The sequence below is a fragment of the Gallus gallus genome, chromosome 5 (genome assembly GCF_016699485.2).
Source record: "Gallus gallus isolate bGalGal1 chromosome 5, bGalGal1.mat.broiler.GRCg7b, whole genome shotgun sequence".
NCBI classification, from domain to species: domain Eukaryota; kingdom Metazoa; phylum Chordata; class Aves; order Galliformes; family Phasianidae; genus Gallus; species Gallus gallus.
Genome location: NC_052536.1, coordinates 33,943,707 through 33,964,221, shown reverse-complemented (window position 1 = coordinate 33,964,221; position 20,515 = coordinate 33,943,707). Strand labels below are relative to the sequence as shown.

Sequence of the window (20,515 nt, the reverse complement as noted above, 5' to 3'; positions counted from 1 at the left end):
TAATATTAAAAGGAAACATCCTATAAGTTGGCAGGGGAGTTGTGAGCAGCATAGTTGACGGAACCTAGACTTGTCTAGGTTGAAAAGCACCTTGGGTGCTCTGTTTATGTGACCTTTTGCTCCAAGAAGGGTGAATTCAGGCTGGGTTGCTTAGGACTTTGTTCAGTCTAGTCTTAGTCTGAGAGCAAAGGTTCTGTAAGCTCTCAGTACCTGTTCCGGTGGTTGATAATCGTTAGAGAGAAAACCTTTTTTTCCTACCCACTTTGAACCTTTCTTGTTTCAGTTTGTGCAATTTGTTTCTTGTATATTCCCTCCCACAGCCCTCAATAGGCAAAGAATCTGCCATCTTCTTGGTAACCTTCTCTTGTGAAGGCTGCTGTTAGGTTCCCTTGAGGCTTCTCTTTACCAAGCTAAACATGTCTGGCTGGTGGATACCATGGCTCCAGCACATTGACTTTGTTCTTCTGGGGAGCCCCAAGCTGGAGGCACTAGCCAAGGTGTGATATAACAAGCCCCAGGCCCTTCAACCTGCTGGCTGGCTTCTTTATGGTACAGCTTTGAAGTTTATGCACTGGCCAGTATGCCCGGGATGCTCGGTTAGAACAGCTCTGCGCAATCCGGAATAAGAGCTATTTTTTTTTCTTCTTGTTTAACTGTCGACTTTGCTTTGCAATATCTAATGAAGTTAAACTGTGTATTTTCTTTCTGTATAGAGAAAGAAAAAAAGCAATGAAAATGTTAGTGATCACTTGAATTTTTGCTTTGACTGCAGGGGACTAAATGCAGCACCGGCTGTTTCCTAACCACCACTAAAAATGGAAATAATGAATGGGAAATCTTTGGGCCTTATAAATATTGCAAATAAAGATTCTTAGTAAAGAACTTTAGATTACTTTGAAATGCATATGTACCTTTAGCCTATTTTCAACTCGAGTCTTCTAAAGACAGATTGAAAAGTGGCTGTATTTAAAATAGTATGCGAACTGTATTTCATATCCTGCCAGACTTACTTAAAGCTATAGGTTTAAGAAATGTTTTTATTCACTGATTACTGTATTAAAATTATTTCTGGAACTTAGGATGGATTAATAATGTTCATGTCTTGTTGTATCTATGGTATGATGTGTGGCTTTTTCAGAACAGATGAATCACCTTTGCCATCTCTGCTGGTTACTGGTATAGATATGAATGCTGTCATGATTATTATAATTCCAGTTTAAAATAAGAAATATTTTGCACCTGTGTTAGACATTGAAATTGTTATTTGGTGTAGAACAGACACTTTTATTATCTAATCTGCTTTTTTGAAATTGATCTTTGTGTTAACTCTTTTTCTAGGAAATAGAGTTCTTGACATCTTTTATCCAAGAACCTAGAGGGGAAAGAGTTTTTACAATGAGAAGACATCATCTGCAAGGTAAGTTAAGGTCTGATATCTGACAGCGATCTGTTATTTATTCAGTTGAAGGGAAAATGTTATCAAACTTCCTCTCTATGTGCATTGAAATGATTACTGTGGCCGTAGGTGTTTCAGAAGATCTAGGCATCTGGTAACTTCAGTTCTGAGCAGTGATGAAACTGTACTCAAGTATTCAATGAAATGCATAATGCTACAGATTTTGTGTGTCACAAAAAAAGGTGATGCTAGAGTTAAGTCCTCAGAGTGTTAATACTCTGAGGAGTACGATAGCTAGTAAATTTTGAACACCTGCTTACCTGGGCAGTTTAAATATGTATGTATATTTATCTCTACTTATCATTTTATACTGTGATGTCTTGTCAAACTGCCTGGTATTTCAGGTAAATTTAAAATGTCAGTTCATTACAGTAAGTTCCTTTGTGAGCAAATTTTATGTTGAGATGTTTAGAATGTAGTGAAGGTAACCTTTTACTGTGCATTTGATGACAGCCTGAGCACTGAATTATTTAGAATAGTTTTGTATTGCCCACTGGACTGTTAGATCATTTTACACTATAATATTGTTACCGCATAGGAAAAAAACGCATGCTCAGCAGCCTCAGGGAACTCTGGAAAGGATAATTTGTTTGGGAGTTAACAATATGGCTGACATTCTACCAGAATCTCCTGGACTATTTTTGTTTGCAAAGCCTACAGAATATTATATTCTGTTGTTTGGCACTATGTGGCATTGATAAGGGGGGAAAAGGTGTAATTAGATGCATTTCTTGTCTTAATTTGCTTCTAGCTATGGCTATCTACAATGTGGGATTTCTTAGAATAGTCTGAAATAAGTAAAATCAAACAACTTCAATTGAATTTGTTCTTGAAACCCTTTTTTTTTTCAGTTTCTTAAAGAGAAAAAAAAAAGAGAGACGTAATTAGAGGTTGGTTTTTCTTTGTGCCTCGCTTCACACTGGGACTACATCAAGTGTTTGAAAAAGATGTTAACGTTCAAGTTTGTGGATATAATCAACGTGAATTCATAGGTTTAGGTTACTTCCATTCTTGCACTTAATTCTAGATCACAAAATCCATCCTATTTGAGGCTGGTTGATCATTGTTTTCAGGCATATGCTTGGTCAGGTACTAGAAAAGCTCACTTCATGTGAAACATGATGAATTAAAATAGTTCAGTGAGAACTCTGATGTATTCTGAACTACGTTTACTTGGCACATTATATCAATATCATATTTACCTCATTTCCAAAAACATTAAATATTATAATACCACCAAAACAAAATGATGGTTGTGTTTTTAAAAAATTTAAGTTTTCCTTTAAAAAGTATTTTGAAATATTGGATGTAGTAATGATTGCTGATTCTCTTGTAACCTTTCTGTTTTTCTGTTTAGGTGTTCAAACTTCTGATTCAGTCATCAAATGTTAATGCAAAAAAAAAAAAAAAAACAAACCTGATTAATTAACATAGTTCTGACAGCTTGATGGTTGTTTTTTTTTTCTTTTAATTCTTTGGTGTTTGATGAGGAGAAATTTGAGGAAAATTTCAAGGAATGGAGTTAGCTCACAGTTTACTACTCAATGAAGAAGAGTATAACCAGCTTGGTGAATATCAAAAAGCAGAGTTCATTTTTGAATGGTTACAGTTTTTGGAAAAGCTTTTACCAGTTACTAGCAGGGTAAGTATAATGTGACTTGAAGAAAAGCATGCTGTTACATAGCTTAATTATAAATAGGACAATGAATTAACAAGATTTGAGGTGGTAGGATATACTTAATTAGCTACTGCGTAGCGGGTATGGTAAACACATACCCTCCCATTAAGTCATGAGGTTCAGAGTGAACCCACTTGCACCATAGAGGTAAGGAGCCCCAGCATGGCTGAATATTCTCCTAGCCCCCAGACTTGGTCTGTTACTTACGTCTGAGGGGTTACGTGTACACAATCAAAGATCGAATCTTAGCAAAGCTAATAAAGCTTAAAACAAACCATTGGTCACTTACTGAGAATCTATATCATCAAGGAGTCTCGATATCAGGATGAAAAGGATCTCTGCGCAGGTCTAATCTTAAGTTATATCCCTATTCAAAGGTACATCCTGTTGTGCATTCAGATACCATGCAGGAGAGTGAAAGGGGCTTTTGGGCTGCTTACTATTTATGGGATAAAATGACTGACCCGTAGTCATTCTTTTTTTTTTTTTTTTCCTTCAATCATATGCAGTGTCAGCTGTTGAACCTTGCATCTGCTACCAGTTCTTTCAGTTCCCCTCTTTGAGAGGGATCTGTGGTGGTTAATCTGTCTTAACAACATTGTTATCAGTGCTGTTACTCATTGCCTTCCTGTGCAAGGCTTTGCATACAAGTCCAGGCCAAAGGGGGAAGCCTAGGAAGAAGGTAGGGGGAGGCGGTGTGGAGCACATGGTCACAGGTACTGTATAGTATAAGAAGGCAACAGCTGTGCCTTCTAATAGGATACTATGGAACAATAGCAGGTAACAAAGAAGGAAACTTGGCTTACCCCTTCTAAAAACTGGTGACAGCTCAAGAGGAGCATAATCTCTATCCAGAGAGGTGCTGCTCCCTCAGCTACTAATCCTTAAATAAGGGTGTGGGTGGGGGGTGGAATCCAGGTTCTACCCCTTCTGGTCACTCAGGTTCATTGCTTGCACCTGAGCTCTCAGGGTTAACCATGCCTTCTCACCTGGTGTTCAGCCATTAGTTCAGGCTGTGACCTGGCAATTCCACTGCAGGTACTGGAAGTATGATCAATTGATAGTAATTCTGTAAATGTTCTAAGATTTTTGTCGCAGTCTATCAAGTGAGGGAGCCACTGGTCCAATGAAAGGAATTTGAGGGGGGAAAAAAAAACCTTGCTTTTGTTTAAAATTCTTTAACTTGTTTTATTGCTGCAAGAACTTGCAACCCTGTTATGACTAACTCATATTTCCACCTGCAATGATGCAATTATTTGATGGTTCTCTAGTAAGCAAGGATGTAACACTTTTATTATTTTCCTAATCAAATGATAGGAGATGGATGTACATCTGACTCTTTAATTGTTTCTTTCTTTGTGTTGTGTATATTGAATAGGATATGTGGATAGTTAAGAGTAAACCTATCTAGATACCGTTATTTGTGCTAAAATGCCTAGCAAAAATGGATTGTTGATAGGAAAAAATGAGATAGGATTTAAGTACTCAATACCTTCTTGAAACTCTGCTGAAGTTCTTTAGTACTTGAGTTATTATGAATTTTTAACATGTGGTGTTTCCTTCTAAAGAAAACATTAAAGAAACATGAAATAGAAATTTTGTTTTTAGCAACATTTAGCAAATATTCCAATGCTGTATGGAAAACACTCTTAAAATTCTACTAGAAAATTGTGTCCTGAAAAATACAGACTTGTTTGAGATGACTTTTCATTAGGTAGAAAAGTGCAGTAAAATGAGCATTTTACTAAGAATGTCAATGTATCAAAATGATAATAGCAGAAAAATGAAGTGTTAGTATTAACTGTCTGTTAACATTTAAATTTAACTGCTACTGGTTTTATTTCCAGACTGATATAAAAGAAAACCAGAAGAAACTGGTTGAACAATTGACTTCTTTATTAAACAATTCACCGGGACCTCCTACCAGACGGCTTGTTGCCAAGAATTTAGCTGTACTTTATAGCACTGGAGACACTTTTTCTGTTTTTCAAACAATTGAAAAATGCAATGAACTCATTAGGAGTAAAGATGATTCACCAAGCTATCTGCCTACGAAACTGTAAGTATTTTTCATTGAACTGCAGACTTCAAATCTGGTAACAACAGAGACAAGTGTGATGACACATGATAAGATGTGAATGTAGGGGAGGGCATGCTCCCTCATTTCTGCCTGTTGGTCAAATAAGCTTTGTGCCATAAAACAGAGAATTTGAGAGGCTCCTTGATTAGAATAATTATTATGGTGTGCCATATGTAAAAAGTAACTTTTTTTCCCCAAAAATCTCTGAACTTTTCAGACTGAGTACTACAAAGAGGAACTGAATTCCTTTGAAAACTGAAAGCAAATTCAAATTACTTCCTTCCATCTAGATGCTGTAAGAATTTTATCTTTAGTCATTTAATAAATGCTGCCTTCGAGGCAGAATAATGAATGGTTAAGGATTTGTGTAGCTTTTTATATCTCTTTATGTCTTCCCTGGAAAGTTTGGGATAAGTTCAGCTGCAGGTTGTGAATAAAGTCAAGTAAATACTTTACAACATAAATTACCCTTCAGAGTTTAATAGCTTAAAATATATTCTTCATCCTTACTTAAAATTTTCTTGTTGCAATTCATATAAATACAGCATAAACACAATCACATTAAACATGTTTAAATGACATTACTTTTGAAGCATTCATCACAATGGTAATTTCATGGTTGATAGGAGTCAGCAAGGATTGTATACATTAGAATAAAATTTGGCTTACCAAGATGTTTACTGGATCCACTGGAAAGAAATGCATTGAGCGATCTGAAAGCTAAGCTGAATTAACTTATTTAGAAATGTAGACATGTTAAATCTGTATGCATATGCTACCATTTAAAGTTATGACTACAGTATGCTTTAAGGTAATGGAAGAAATTAAGGGCAGTTTTTGCTTTATGGTTTTCGAGTATGAGAAGACAAAAGATCGTTATATGGAAGCAACTCAAACGCTACCTGTTAGAAAAGAGCTTAAGAAAGCTTTTAATACATTGCTTATGTTAAAGTTAGTAGAAGAAAAAGCATTTGCCTGACATGATATGTCTGAGTTCACCGCCACAGGACAGATAATGAAAGAAAGAACATGTTGGTATTTGAATATTGTATATAGGCAGCAGGAACCTAAATGATACAAGACAGTTGGTGATTTCCAACCAGGCAATTGAAAAGCAGGCCAGGAAGAATAGCAGCAATGGATGACAGAGTAGGAGTGGGCAGGTGTTTAAAAAACAAGGTGGTAGTAGTACTACTGAGAAGAGCAACAAAGCAGATGAATACAGCTCCAAGTACAAAACACAGTGACTGAGCAAATTTCTTAAGGAGTTGAACTGGAGGTAGTTACTTAGAAGCATATGAAATATTTGTCATTAAAAGCCTGAATTATGGCCAAAAGAACAGAGGAATATGAAATATTTTTGCAGGACACAAAACCAAACCTTAAGATATAGAAATATTAGGAATAATGTTTTTATGGTACACTGTATATCCTCCACTGTAGTTAAAAATAAAAAAATAGGGAAACATCATTGTGCATTGTTAATTATATAGTATACAAAGCAGATCAAAGTTGGTCATTCCCCCTTTGTTTCAGTTGCTAATTGTGTTTCTGACAATCCTTTTCAAATGATGTTTCCTGAAAACAGATTTTTACAAGAAGTCTGTTGTCTTTTCCACTACTGTATTGTTTTTTGTTTCATTCTTATTTCAAATGACCTCTTGTACTGTCTTAAGAGTTGAGAATAAGCTCAGCTGAAAAAGTTTTAGTCCTGCAAATTACTGCTATAGTACTGTTCCTCTATGAAATGTATTAACCTTATAGGTGAGTTTAGTATGGCACAGAACTCTACTAGTTTTACTTGCCTTGCCTGCAAGACAGTTGCTTTGGAGGAAGTGAAATGACATCAGCATAGCAAGGAGGGATGCTGGAGTCTATTGGCAGCAAGGCAAAAGTGGCAAAGAAAGACAAAAAGACTGCCTCCTTACTCCTCCAGAGTAAGGAGGCAGAAAAGTAGCTGGAGGAGAAAGAGAGAAGAGGCAACGTTAAGAATCCTTATTGGCATGAAAACAGTGGTGAGGAGAGTGAACAAGAGATGATGTGAAGAAAAAGACATGAATAAATCATGGATTCAAAAAGGAGATTTCTTGCAGTATTGATACTGAGACACTAGGCTGCAGAAAAGCAATTGGAATAAAAGCTTTATCTTGTGCTGCAATTAGGTAGACTACTTGGTGTCCAATGAGGAAAGGCTGCTCTTTTTTTTTTAATGCTTTCTTTGGTTTTTTTTTTTTTTTAGTCTTGACTAAAGTCTTGTCTGTGTTTGCCATCTGTCCTTGTCAATTTAGCATACATGCCCACGTATCTGGTAGCTCACTTCTCAATCGTTGGCAAATTCTGATTCACCTGGAGATTCCTGTAATGACAGTTTCCAATGAATTGTTGGTTTACCTCATAATTTACCACTTTTCTTCTTTCATGTGGGTGGAAGATGTTTTAGGCAGGCATTTTTAAAAGAGAGTAGCCATTATCTACTAAAGTTGAGTGTGATGTGAGTTCTGTTATCGAATCAGAGAAATAGGTGATGTAGCATGACTTAAAATTCCAATGTTTTGAAAATATTTGCTAGTATTGTTTTAAATCTGTAAGCATTGTAAAAAATATTTGGCTGACCAGGAGACTTTCACTGCTGATCTCATTGTTAATTTACTACTTTTAAAATCTTAGTTTTGCATTTATTGGTGCTACCTCTTCCAAGAACAGGTGCTAAGAGAACAACTGAAATTTATCTCATAGAATCACAAAGTTGGAAAGGACCAACAAGATCATTTGGTCCAACCGTCCTCCCATCACCGTTACTACCACAAGCTACTCAACCGTATCTCGTAGCTCCTCATCCAGACACCTCTTGAACACTGCCAGGGATGGTGCCTCCACCAGCTCCCTGGGCAGGCCATTCCAGTGCCTGACCAGTCTCTGAGAGAGAAGGTTTTTCCTTATGCCTAATCTAAATCTCCTCTGGTACAACTCGTGGCCATTTCCTCGGGTCCTGTTTGTTGCCTGGGAGAAGAGGCCAAACCCCTCCTCATCACAGCTTCCCTTCAAGAAGTTGTAGAGTGCAACAAGGTCTCCACTGAGCCTCCTCTTCACCAGACTAAACAATCCCAGCTCCCTCAGCTGCTCTTCATAAAGCCTGTGCTTCAGACCCCTCACCAGTTTTGTTGCCCTTCTCTGGACACATTCCAGGGCCTTTCTTGTATTGAGAGGCCCAGAACTGAACAAAGTACTCGAAGTTCGGCTTCACCATCCCTGAGTACAGGGGGATGATTACCTCCCTGCTACTGCTGGCCACACTATTTCTATTGCAGGCCAGGATGGCATTGGCCCTCTTGGCCACGTGGTTACACTGTCGGCTCATGTTCAGCCGAGCACCAACCAACAGCCCTGGGTCCCTTTCTTCTTTACAGTCATATTTAAAGTCATTTAAAAACTCAGTGCGATGTGCTGCCAAGGATGAAAAGACATGGGCAGAAATTTTTCACCACAAAACTTGGGTGTCCTTTGAAACTTCCTTTCCCTTCCAGAGAGGCTTCCTTTGAAACATCTGCAAATTGACAGAATCAGTAGCTTATGTGGTTTGGAGTTAGAAATATTTGTTGGGAAGATTTTAGACAATTGGAATTATGATACAATCCTGAAAGACAGTCAGAAGAGCTTCTAACTTTCATGTGAAGCAGAGATAGCTCTATTCTTATCTTTAGGCAACTGGATGTTACATGTCAACAAATATTGCCAAATTACTGTGCAACACCAATGGACTTTTTTTATCACGCTTAATCAAGTGATGGACTTCCTAAACATGTAATAGTGTTTGCAGGTTATTTCAGGATGTAATAAGGCAGTTCTGGAGATATTTTTCTTATGTATGTTACTAAATGTTCTTTACATCAATTACAGCATGGAATATATATTATTTAGTCTTAAAACTAGCTAAAGGAGTTATCTAGGACCATCAAACGATTAGTGTAGCGGTAAGGTACTGCAATTATAGTTTTATGGCCAGCCACACCACAGACAAAACTAAAATCCAAACTGTTGGTAAAAGCAGTAATGAAAAATGTTACTTGAAAAAAAAATTAGAATTTCTGGTTTGGTAAGAGAATAAAGATTATCAGTTTTATTTTTCTTACTTGTGTCACTTAGGAAATTACAGTTACTATTCAATGCATTTTTCCAATTAAAAATATGTTCAGTATGCATTTTAAAACTCCATACGTAGTACTTAAATTCAACTGGGGAATAAGTAAAAAAATGTTTTCTTGAAGGTGATGCTGAGCTGTGTCACTGCACATTGGATAGGTCTGGCCAAGGAACAGAAAGGTGATTTAAGAAATCAGTTATTTTCTCCTTGTATTCAACAACAACAACAAAAATTACTCATAGAGGGATCAGTACAAAACCAAAGTGTTTGCCTAAAGTAATCATCTAAAGGAATGCGTTCTTTAACTGAGCAACTATTTTTTTTTCCTTCAATATAAAGCAATTTTTGCTTTTGCTAAGGAAATGCCTATGAGCATGCAGAGCACACAGACTCCAGTTGTCAAGTTATTTCTCCTGAAAACTAAATTCGGAACCTGTGTATGATGACAAGAACGTGGATTTAGAATTTTATTTCCTCCAGAGTGTTTCCACAGTAAATATGATCCTACATACGTGCCAGAATTTTAAGTATTTGACAATTTGCAATCTCCTGACCATCATGTTGTAAACGAGTTCCTCCTTGTCTGTTTCTAGCAGCATATACAGTAGCATGGTGTCATAGATTGTGTGATGCAGGCCATTCTTAGTTAGAAATTCATTGGTAAGGCTTAAGGGCAGATCATGAAAAATATTTTTCAATTGTAAAATGTATTAGAGGTTTATTTTCCCAGCCCCTGTATCCTCAGTTTTCCTACAGTGCTTTAGTGTGAGTGTGTGCCCCACACTCATCTGTTCTTTTTTTTTTTCCTTTTGATAATCCACTTACACTTTTGAAACATTCTATTTAGTTATTTTGTTACTTGCCAATTGATTACATTAGTCTTCTTAATCCCTTTCATCTGTTGTTGCATCCATTTTCATGCGTTTTTGGATTTGCTTTTGTTTTAGTGCTGCGGTGGTATGCTTGGGCTATTTATACAAAAAATTGGGAAGAATTTTGGGAAACAGTTTTACTGACACCGTTGGGAATGTGCTTAAAGCAATGAAGAATGCAGAGGTATTGGAACAGCATGTTTAAGAAATGATTGGAAAAATAATAGGATGTTTACTGTTGATAGAACAATGAGTAGGAGAAATTGCATGATACCACTGTATGCAAAAATTGTGGTGAGTCACTGGATAAAATTCAATATCTGTATTCCAAAGAGTTACCAATGGATTATGATCATAATTGGATTGTAGTTATTCTCATGCTGCTTTCATGAGAAAACTTGTTAATCTAGAAATTTTCATTGCCTTTACTAATGAGAACACTTTTGCTCCAGCTTCTTTCATATTTTGAATATTAAATTGCCCATGAGTACCTTTCCATAGAATGCAGAATCTTTTGTCTTTACTTAGTTATAGTGTTACAGAACGAGCTCTCTAACTCATTTCAGCATAAACAGATTTCTAACGGTGAAAAAAAACTCATACATCTGTTTACTTGTTTTGCTATGCACCATTTTCTATTTCCAAGGAGTTTAGGACTAGGGAACTGTAACATTTCTTCTTTTTCATTTTTCAGTCTCAAGGTCGTTATGAAATCATGCTTAGTTTACAAAATATGTTAAAGGGTTTAGGAGCTGCTGCTGTCCCTTGTCACAGAGATATTTACAAAGCTGCCCGATCATGTTTGACGGATCGATCTATGGCAGTCCGCTGTGCTGCTGCAAAGGTAAAGTGCTCTCATTATTTGCTATTTAGTACACTCCCTAAACAAAACTTTCATTTAATGGATGGTGAACATAACAGTAAATACATTGTCTGCTTGTCTGTATTTCTTTGACATCGCCCTGGCAGCAAAAAATCAAGTAATTTTAGTATGAAGCAACACGCTTATTTTATTAGGGAGATCTTAGTCTTATGCTGCAAGCTAAAATCTATACTGAGTGTTTCTCCATAACAAAACATTAACCTTAGGCATTTTTACCTCCTTTTGTTTTTTTGTCTAGTGTCTTCTTGAACTTCAGAATGAAGCAGTATTTATGTGGAGTACGGATCTGGATAGCGTTGTGACTTTGTGTTTTAAATCCTTTGAAGGTTCTAATTATGATGTACATTTAGCAGTTTCAAAACTTCTAGGCACAGTACTGGCTAGAGCTTTAACGTCTAAGCAGACAACAGGTAAGGTATGCGCTTTGGTGATTCGCCATCTGTAAAAAATCTTGTTAGATGTTCAGAAACTCTGAAGTTCTGAAACCTGAAGTAAAATCACCACGTAAACTTCATCTAGCTGTTCGTATCTGTGGTTTGATGATCTTGTTAACTTTTATTCTCATAACATTTTTTTCATGTAGTATTGCAGTGTTTTTACTTGTGTTGCACAACTATATACTCTACACTCACTGACAGTAATAATAAACAAGAAAAAATATTTGGTAAAACTAGTTTCCTCTGTTACAAGGATATTATTGTATTTTTGCAATGTGTAAGGAACACTAAGGTGTGATGGAGTATCTGCCTGTCAAACTGAAGAGCTAAGGATAGCTTTTTAAACTGTTTTTCCAAAATTGTCAGTACCATATCTGGATTGTATAGTGGTACAGACATGATCTGAAGCAGGAATGAACACGCAGTTCTGTTAACAGAGCATATATAACAGTTTTTGCTGACAGGCATCCTGGCACAATTTAGCATCTCAAATCTTTGGTATCATTCAGAATGGGAGTTTTTAGTCCAGTCTTAGGAGCCCAGAGCTAAATTCCCAACTGTAATCTACGTGAAATATAACATGATGCACAATGAGTGTGATTCTGCTTTTAATGGCATCAATACTTTGAGTGCAATAAGCAGAAAATGACAAAATGAAGTCATTGAGCCCAGCTTACTGTTTTTTTTTGTTTCCAAAATTCTTGAGGCTATCTGCTTACTTTGAATACTCTTAAAATCTTGAATTTCAAAGAGATTTTTTAGGAAAGAAAAATCTTTAGAGAGAAGAAAACAATTAAAACTGGTCTTTTTATATTAAAATAAGGGGAAAAAAAACCCTCACTGTCCTCTTTATAAACTCTTTCTTTTCTCTTTGCAAGCAGTGTAATTACACAACCTTAACACTTCAGTAATACAAGACGCTCATCCAGCTGTTTTGTTGGTTATTTTTAGTAGTGAATCCTTAGGTTAAAAGCAAGTTAGACTGATGTGAGACAGACGCTGGTTAAGAAGGGCTGGGGAACAAGGGAAGAGAGAAAAACATGATGTACGTAGCTACAAAATTTCTGCTTTGTATGTGGTAACCTGTTGGTGCTGGGGATTATTATTATTGCTTTATTTTCTCAAGTCTTCTCATTCTCCATCTCATCAAAATATGTGAAATAGAGTGAAAAACAGTAAGAATTCTAGGTCGCTTAGTTTACACACTGTGCAGTAATCATGTGAAGTTTGCACACATGCAAATCCCAGCATCTATTTTAAATGAATTTTCTGTCAGGGAATGAAACAGAACAGAAATTAGAGATAAATACTTTCTTTCCAGCAGATTGTGAACATATTCTATTATTCTCATTATTTTGGAGAATTAGCACTAAGTTAGGAAGGTTTTTGTTTCTAAAAGAACCTTTTGCAATGTCTTTATCTGGCTAAGTGTAACAAGAAGGTAATCTGTGCTGTCTTGAGACTGGAATAGAAAGTCATCTTTGGTGGTGAGGTGGTTGAGTTGGTCAGGGCTTTCATGAAGCTTAAGATAGTAGGAGTAGGCTATACAGACTGTTGTACAGAGAGGGCCTAGATTTGATGGTTGATACTGAGGGAGGGTGTGTGTGTATATATATGTGTGTGTGTGCGTTTGTATATGAAAAGTTTGAAGGGTATTTGGATTTGGTTGTGTTACTGAATTGTGTGAATTCATTTTTTCTAAAATGATTGGAGTCAAAGCTTTACCTCTGAAATACTAGCAAGTTCTACTGAGCAAGTTCTACTCTAAACAATTATATCTATTTGTAGTACCAACCAAGCATAACTCCCGCAGAATCTCCTTGGAAGAAGTGATGGAACTCTTAGGAACTGGATTTCTGCGCGGAAGCCATGGATTCCTACGAGCCAGTGGTGATATGCTGAAAGGGACCAGCTCAGTCAGCAGAGATGTTAGAGTTGGAGTCACACAGGTTTGTGTCACATTATTTATGTTCTAAGATTGCTGAATATTCCTACAAAAACTGTTCTATTTTTATGTATCCCTTATTTCATCCTTGTTTGTATTTTTTACAAAATATATACAATTTCAAAATAAAAACTTACATCTTGAATTGTGCCAGAAAGATTTCTGACGTTGCTTATTGATTATAAGTAGTTTGAAACTTTCAAAATGAAGTGTATGCTACCAGTGAAATCTTCAAGTGATTAAAAAAATAAATGTAGTGATATAAGTGATTGCTTTCATCAAACTGTTTCTTATTAATAATTTACTATCTTATGCCTAAAATTTAGAGGGGGAAGTTACAAGAATTCTTTTAATACTGAGTGGTTTCCTTCTATATAGGGCCATTCTCAGTCCCATTTTGAAAGAATGAGTTCTGCTTTGAATAATAAGAGAAACCGTTTAGTGACACAAAGCAAATATCTGCTGACTGGTTTTGTTGTGTTCCAGAGTGCTCAGTTAAAGGATACAACTTTAACTGAGAAGGGCTGAAGTCAGAATGTGCAGTGCATACTGGTAAAAAGTGTAAATTTTTGAGAAAGCTAAGTGCTTTTTGCAGTTAACGTTATCTTAATCAGCATATACATGTGAAGACCTAGATATTCAAATGTTAATGGTATTGATGAACGTCTACATATCATAATCATGACATAACAGTAGTGATTATTTTAGTGTTACAGTCTGAACAAGTGTTTGATACGTCCATTTTGCCAGTAAGGGGATTTTTAGGCATTTCAACAACTGTAGTGCAAAAAACAATCTCTAAATTAGTTTGAATTAGTGATGAAAGCTGCCTGACTTTGCACTGGAGCAGCTAGAAGGTACTCACAGATTGTCTTCATGTTCAGCTCATGCAAGGTGGGGATGTGAACTTCTGGCAGAGTGATGGAAAAGCCAGGGAAAAATATTTGTCTAGAAAATGCATTCCAAACTTAGGTCAACGAACTTCTTAGGGTTTTCTATATATGCAGTCATTGTATTGATTTTTCCAGGAATAGGTATTTCACTTTAGTATTTTGACTACGTGTACTTTTTTGTTTTAGAGATTCTTTCCCTTTTTCATGCATTTCTATGCTAATGCATACCAGTTCTCGGTGGTGTGCTCTAGCTGTGCTATCACAGTGAAATCAGTGATGTTTCTGTAAGAAACGCAGTTCTGTCTATCCCGATGCCTGTAAGAAGAAAATGCTTTCATTTATAAAACATATTGGTTATTATTTGAATTACAGTTATAATTTTTAGAATCTATAAGAAAAATTCTGAAAATGGCTTCTTATGTATGGAAGAATAATTGTATTTATTCAAGATATGGCCAGGTTCAAGATGTAGCCATGGCAGTGTGAGTCTTTGCAACCCTGTTCTCTTAAATTCCTCAGTTTTCAAATCTGTAAAACTGTGGTAATGTACTGCTACATTATTAAGCCTAAGTAGTATTTGTTAAGAGCTGTTAACTGCTAACAGGATTTTCTCGTACCATTTCTCCATCTGCATTACATCACTTTCTTTTGTGTAAATGGTTTAGTCATTAATGTTAGACACAAGGTGAGGTATATAAGAGGTAAACAGAAGTTCGTTGATATGGGTAGTGTTTGTGACATTTCTTTTGAGGACTATTGCATATTCAGTTGCATATACTCATTTTATGGCATTCACTTTTCTTGGTGGTAACACATCTATTCATTAAAAAACCCAACGCATGCACATAGAAGGCATTTATAAGGGAGTGTATTATGTAGCAAAATAAATGGTCTTCTGGTAATTAGATTTGTAAAGTGACTCTGTGTTCTTTTTCTTTGTTGTGACGTCCACAGTCTTTTTATGGTACCTCCACTGCAAAGCTAACAATTAAAATTCATTGAGATTAAGAGCAGCGCTTGGGGGCTGCAAATATTCCTAATTCCAAGTCTATAATGACAAAATTCTCTCAGGGTTATGGGTTACAGTATTGTAACATAGTAGTTCTTAAAATGCATTCATACATTAAATTTGTGTTCCATGTGCAGAATGTTAAATAGCTAGGAGCTGTTGTTTGGTGAGACCAAACACAGTGTTTTACATAACAAGTGCCTGTGCAGGGTAAACTGCCATTTCTCACACTCTGGAATGAAATAAAATAGGCAAGCAACTTGAATTAACTTACAGTCAAACTAAGCTGTGTTATTGCTAGAATATTTTTTTGGTGCTACATTTTTGACCTGCTACCTGCAGGTGAGAATGTACCTGATTTATGAACTCAGTTCAGTGACATTGTATTTTGGCATTGCGCAGAGGCATAAATAATTATATATGTGGGATAGCTGATAGCAGTTTTCCAGATGATTTTCCTCTAAAATATGACTTCTTTTCAAATCTTTTCCAGGCGTATGTGGTATTTGCCTCTATGTTAGGAGGACAGTGGCTTGAAAGGAACTTCTCTGCCTTCCTTTCCCATGTACTAGATCTTGTTTCTCAGTCTCACCCTAAGGCTATTCAGAATCAGATGGATGCTATCGGCTGTCGCTGCTGTGTTTCATTTATCCTTCGAGCTACAGTAGGAGGCCTTCTTGGGGAAAAAGCTCAAATTGCAGCTGCCAAGGAGATTTGTCAGGCCATCTGGAAACTGAAGAAAGTTGTGGGTATGGATCTAACAAGATTATCCATTTGGGCCTCTGTTTTTTCTTCAAGTGGTTGTCTAACTTCCTAATCCAGAAACAGAAATATAACATCTAGTGTTGATGTATTACCATAATAATTTAGAAGGCTTTTGATAGTGTGCTTTGTTTTTAACTGGGGCTGGTTTTTTTGTGTTTTTTTTTTTGTTTGTTTGTTTGTGTGTGTGTGTGTAGATATTAACATATTCTGCTTTTACTTTAGTTACTCACTCCCTCGCAAAATCACTTTAACCACTTACGAATATAGCAGTATAATGAATCTGTGCAGGAATGAAACACAGACAATATTGTAAAACGACAGTTGACGGTTGATACACGTCTATCCACATTCTGCTTTCCTGTTCATAACATAAGACACTGCTGATGTTTTTCCTAATTGTAAAAAGGAGTATTTCTCCTGAAGAAAACAGGTAGTCAGGTACATAGCTTCCAAGCAAACTGCCGATCTCCCACCATCATTCATGTTGGGGCGATGAAAGAGAATACTATACTGCTGCATACTGTGTTCTGTTTATGTATCTAAATGATAAATGTCTAAACTGACATGATAATTTGTGTCTCAAAAGGTGAAATTAGGAAACAAAACAAGTAAACATTTTTTTCCCATCTTTATTTTCTCCTGTTATTGTGTCTGTTCTCATTCTCCCCTTCTTGTGCTTCATTCCTCATTCACTCTTGTGCTCTTTCTCTTTCCTGTGATTTTTTTTTTTCCTACTATGTGTATAATCTGACAGGTTATATTCGTTCCTTGTTGAAGCATGACCTCTTAAAGTCATCTTTGGGAAGGCTGGGAATAGCATGCTTCTTATTAGCCACTGTTCTCACCAATTCAGATGAGCAGTTTGGTTTTTTTTTTTCCATTTTGTCTTTCCAAATGCCCTCACAGACATTTAAGTGATAGAAATGTACTTGCCTTAATGAAAGTAAACCTTTATGAAAACAATTTGATCAATGATTAAAAATGGTAATGATAAAAGTTCATTTAATAACACAGGCAAACTACCTTAGCAAAACCCTTTATCTGATCACTTTGTTTTGTTTATGGTAGCAATTTCATGGGGTTCTTCCTATGTTGTTATTAGATGCTTCAGTGAGTGACAGTAACTTGGAGACACGAATTAGTACAACAGATGTAACAGCAAGTCAGCATGTGCTTGTGTGTGCGCTTCAAGAACTTGGAAGTCTCATCCATGGCTTAGGAACTACAGCAGCACCATTACTACAGGACTCCAGTTCAGGTAAGTGCCCTGAATTTTTTCATGTACAAGAGTATAAAATATATTCCCATGTTTATTATGATCTTCTATGACTGCTTGTGGCTGGACTGTTAACTCTTTAAAATTCATTGGCGTGGGAAACAGTCAATGTGTGCAGTTTGTATCATGCAGTCTGTTCACCTGGACCTCTTTAATTCTGGACTTCATTTCTTCTAAAAAAAAAAAAAAAAAGGGAAGAAGAGAAGTTGACTTTTTGCATGCCATATGAAATTTTCAGGTCTTGCTCTAGGAGGTCCATATTGTCTCTTGTCTGCACTTGTATGTGCATTTAAAAATAAAAAATAAAAGATGGGGAAAGAAGATTTGTATCAAATTTAACTTCATTAAGAATTGCATTTAAACTAAGTCAGTTTGATCACAATGAGTGTCTTCATCTACTTTTCTTGCTTGCAGTGATAATCTTTTCTTCTGGATAGGTTCACGTGGGTGTCTTTTTTCCTTGAATGCATTTCTGATTCCTTGAGAATGGTGAATATTCACGTTGGTGAATAACCACATGATATGTTAGGGATTTTTCACCTTATTACTTTTCAGGGTAGTATTTCCTTCAAAGAATTTTTGTTTTAAAATTTGATGACAAATTTTTTGTGATAAAATCACTAGTGCTTTTAAAAGAGAAGAACAGAAAATACATACTTGATAATTCTGTATACATTCTGCTTGTTGTTATCATCTTAGGGATTGTCTGCTTGCCAGCTTCTTAAATGTGTTCATGCATTTCATTTTTCAGGAGTTCTGGACACAGTAATTTCTGTCATCCTTCATCCCAGTGTTCCAGTTAGACTAATGGCAGCTTGGTGTTTACGCTGTATTGCAATAGCACTGCCCTCCTACGTGTCTCTACTGTTGAATCGTTGCATTGAACGTCTGAATGCATTGAAATCCTCCCCAGAAGCAGTAACTGGCTTCAGTTTTGCTATTGCTGCTCTACTGGGTGCTGTAAAACACTGTCCTCTGGGAATTCCACATGGAAAAGGGAAGGTATGATCTGAATTATAGGCAATGATTTGATGTGCAGCAATATTTACATGTGTTCTTCATCACATGATCAGAAGACCCAAGATATTGATGTGGTATTTTCTTTCTACAAGAAGGGAATTTCAGAACATAATCATGAAAAAGCAAGTGCTTTTCTCAAATGTGCCATGATTTTATTAACCATTCACACTGATATCTTTTTGTAGTGGAGGAGATTGTTAGGTATTTCTTCCTTATTTTTAGATAGAGGTCAATTCTCTGGGTCTGTGAGGACTTAAATTTAACAGCTCCAAAAACAAAAACAAAAACAAAACAAAACAAAAAAACAGTTTACCCAAAGAAAACATTTCTCGAGTAGAGTTAAGTTTTTCAGAATTTATAACAAAATTATTTTCATAAGACAAAATCTTCTGTAATTCTGTAGTTGGGCTAAATTAGAAAGCTGTCATTTTTTTCTTCTTTTACCCAAGAAAATGATCCACTGAAGAAGTGCTGAAATGTATCAGACTTCTCCAGAGGAAGAGAGTTTTCTTTTAATAAAAAATTTAAGTAAACAAACAAGTCCTACTGCATGCTGCAACATTAGAAGTAAATTTCCTGAAGGAAAGCTCATTCAAACATATATTAAGCCAAAGCAATATTTTCCAGTCCCAACAATGACCCTGCAGTGTTCACTTGAGTCAGTCATTACACCAATAACTATAATTCTGTTTTATCTTGAAAATGCTTAATTAAGTCCAACCATTTTAAATCAAGTCTGACTGATACACACTTTCTTATTCCTTCACAGAATTTAACAGAAATCAGTTTCTTGCATAGTCTAAGATAGTTTTGCTTATCTCTGTGTTGGCATGGATAGGACATGCTGTACTCTGAAGTTTGGGGTATATCCAGATAGAGAAATGCAGGCTGAAAGAAGAAGCTGTTTCCATCTCAATAAGTACTGTATGCACAGTTGCTCACAGTTGGAAAAACATGGTGCAGCACAAATATCAGCAGTACATGCTAATTTTCTGCAAAATGCAGAAGCTTACCTTCTCACTTCTTCCCTAATGTCCGTTGGCTCTGATTGGGATGTTTTCAGGAGTGGCACACTTTGATGAAAGGCTGTGGATTTTGGTACTATTACACCTCTGCAAGATGAAGGGAATGCTTTAATAGTTTAGCACAAAATCATTCTTGCGGTGATTCCAGGCCACCTGCCTGGTGTTACAGAGCTCTGTCAATTCCACACCACTCCTTAACAGACGTTGCTAGCTACAGTTATCAACATTCAATGTATTAACTGCTGATGAAACAACTTGTATTTAATAAAAAAAAAAAATAAGTAGTCCATTTTCTTTAACTTTTAAAAACTTTTCCTAGTGATAGACTCACCAGGGGTGTTCTCTTTCAAGGAGAGATAACAAAATGAGTGTTGTTTGTCTGCTTGTACAGAAGAGTACTATTCAATACTATATACCTAAACAGAGCTACAGTATCTATTTGATGGGGAAACTTAGTAATTTACAAAGGTTTCCTTTAGAGAAGTAGAATAGAATCAAATAGTGCCAACAGCAGGTATGGGAAGGCAAAGCAAAGTGTGGGAGAAACAGTGTATTCCTCTGGGAAACAGCTGGCAGGGAGGGAGAACAGAAGAGCTGACAGAAGCCCTTCTCCGTTCTTTTATAGGAACACTGCCAGATTCCAGACTAACTCTTCTGAGGAACTGAAAGAGAGCAGTGTTAAACAGAGCAGTTTTGAAAAGGAAATGCCAAATGTAGACAGTAGTGACCTGGACAGAAGCTGTTTTAAATTAATTTTTCCTTTGATAGGGTGGTTAGAGTTACTTGTAGAACCTATTCACAGCAAGGAAACAATCAGTGGGTTTATACATAACATTCTGTACTAATGCTGGAACTTTGAAAAATCCTTCAGAAATATGTATTAGTACATGAAGAGAAAAATGGTTAGAAATCATTAGAAATCCTTTCTAGGATGCTTCTTTATCAGATAATTTGAATATAGTAAACAATTAGTCACTTTTATTGGTATGACTTAGCAAGGGCACTTTTTTTAACTAGAATCAAATACTATAAACC

At 36.2% G+C, this 20,515-nt stretch overlaps 1 protein-coding gene across 13 annotated transcripts in view; it reads left to right on the top strand.

The window, feature by feature from the left end:
- The window catches only part of HEATR5A (HEAT repeat containing 5A), a 60,692-nt gene that overhangs the window by 7,069 nt on the left and 33,108 nt on the right, over nucleotides 1-20,515 (top strand). For 7 of the 13 annotated variants that reach the window (XM_040702164.2, XM_046942481.1, XM_015287627.4 and 4 more), the window contains exons 2-11: nucleotides 1,339-1,417; nucleotides 2,950-3,098; nucleotides 4,982-5,193; nucleotides 10,303-10,411; nucleotides 10,922-11,071; nucleotides 11,349-11,520; nucleotides 13,336-13,496; nucleotides 15,888-16,143; nucleotides 17,262-17,417; nucleotides 18,187-18,437. In XM_040702164.2, coding sequence (XP_040558098.1) covers nucleotides 2,973-3,098; nucleotides 4,982-5,193; nucleotides 10,303-10,411; nucleotides 10,922-11,071; nucleotides 11,349-11,520; nucleotides 13,336-13,496; nucleotides 15,888-16,143; nucleotides 17,262-17,417; nucleotides 18,187-18,437 — 1,593 coding nt within the window. In that variant the 5' untranslated portion in view covers nucleotides 1,339-1,417; nucleotides 2,950-2,972. Of the gene's footprint in view, nucleotides 1-1,338; nucleotides 1,418-2,813; nucleotides 3,099-4,981; nucleotides 5,194-10,302; nucleotides 10,412-10,921; nucleotides 11,072-11,348; nucleotides 11,521-13,335; nucleotides 13,497-15,887; nucleotides 16,144-17,261; nucleotides 17,418-18,186; nucleotides 18,438-20,515 lie in introns of all 13 variants that reach the window. The other 6 variants (XM_004941737.5, XM_015287626.4, XM_046942476.1 and 3 more) reach the window with 2 other exon arrangements.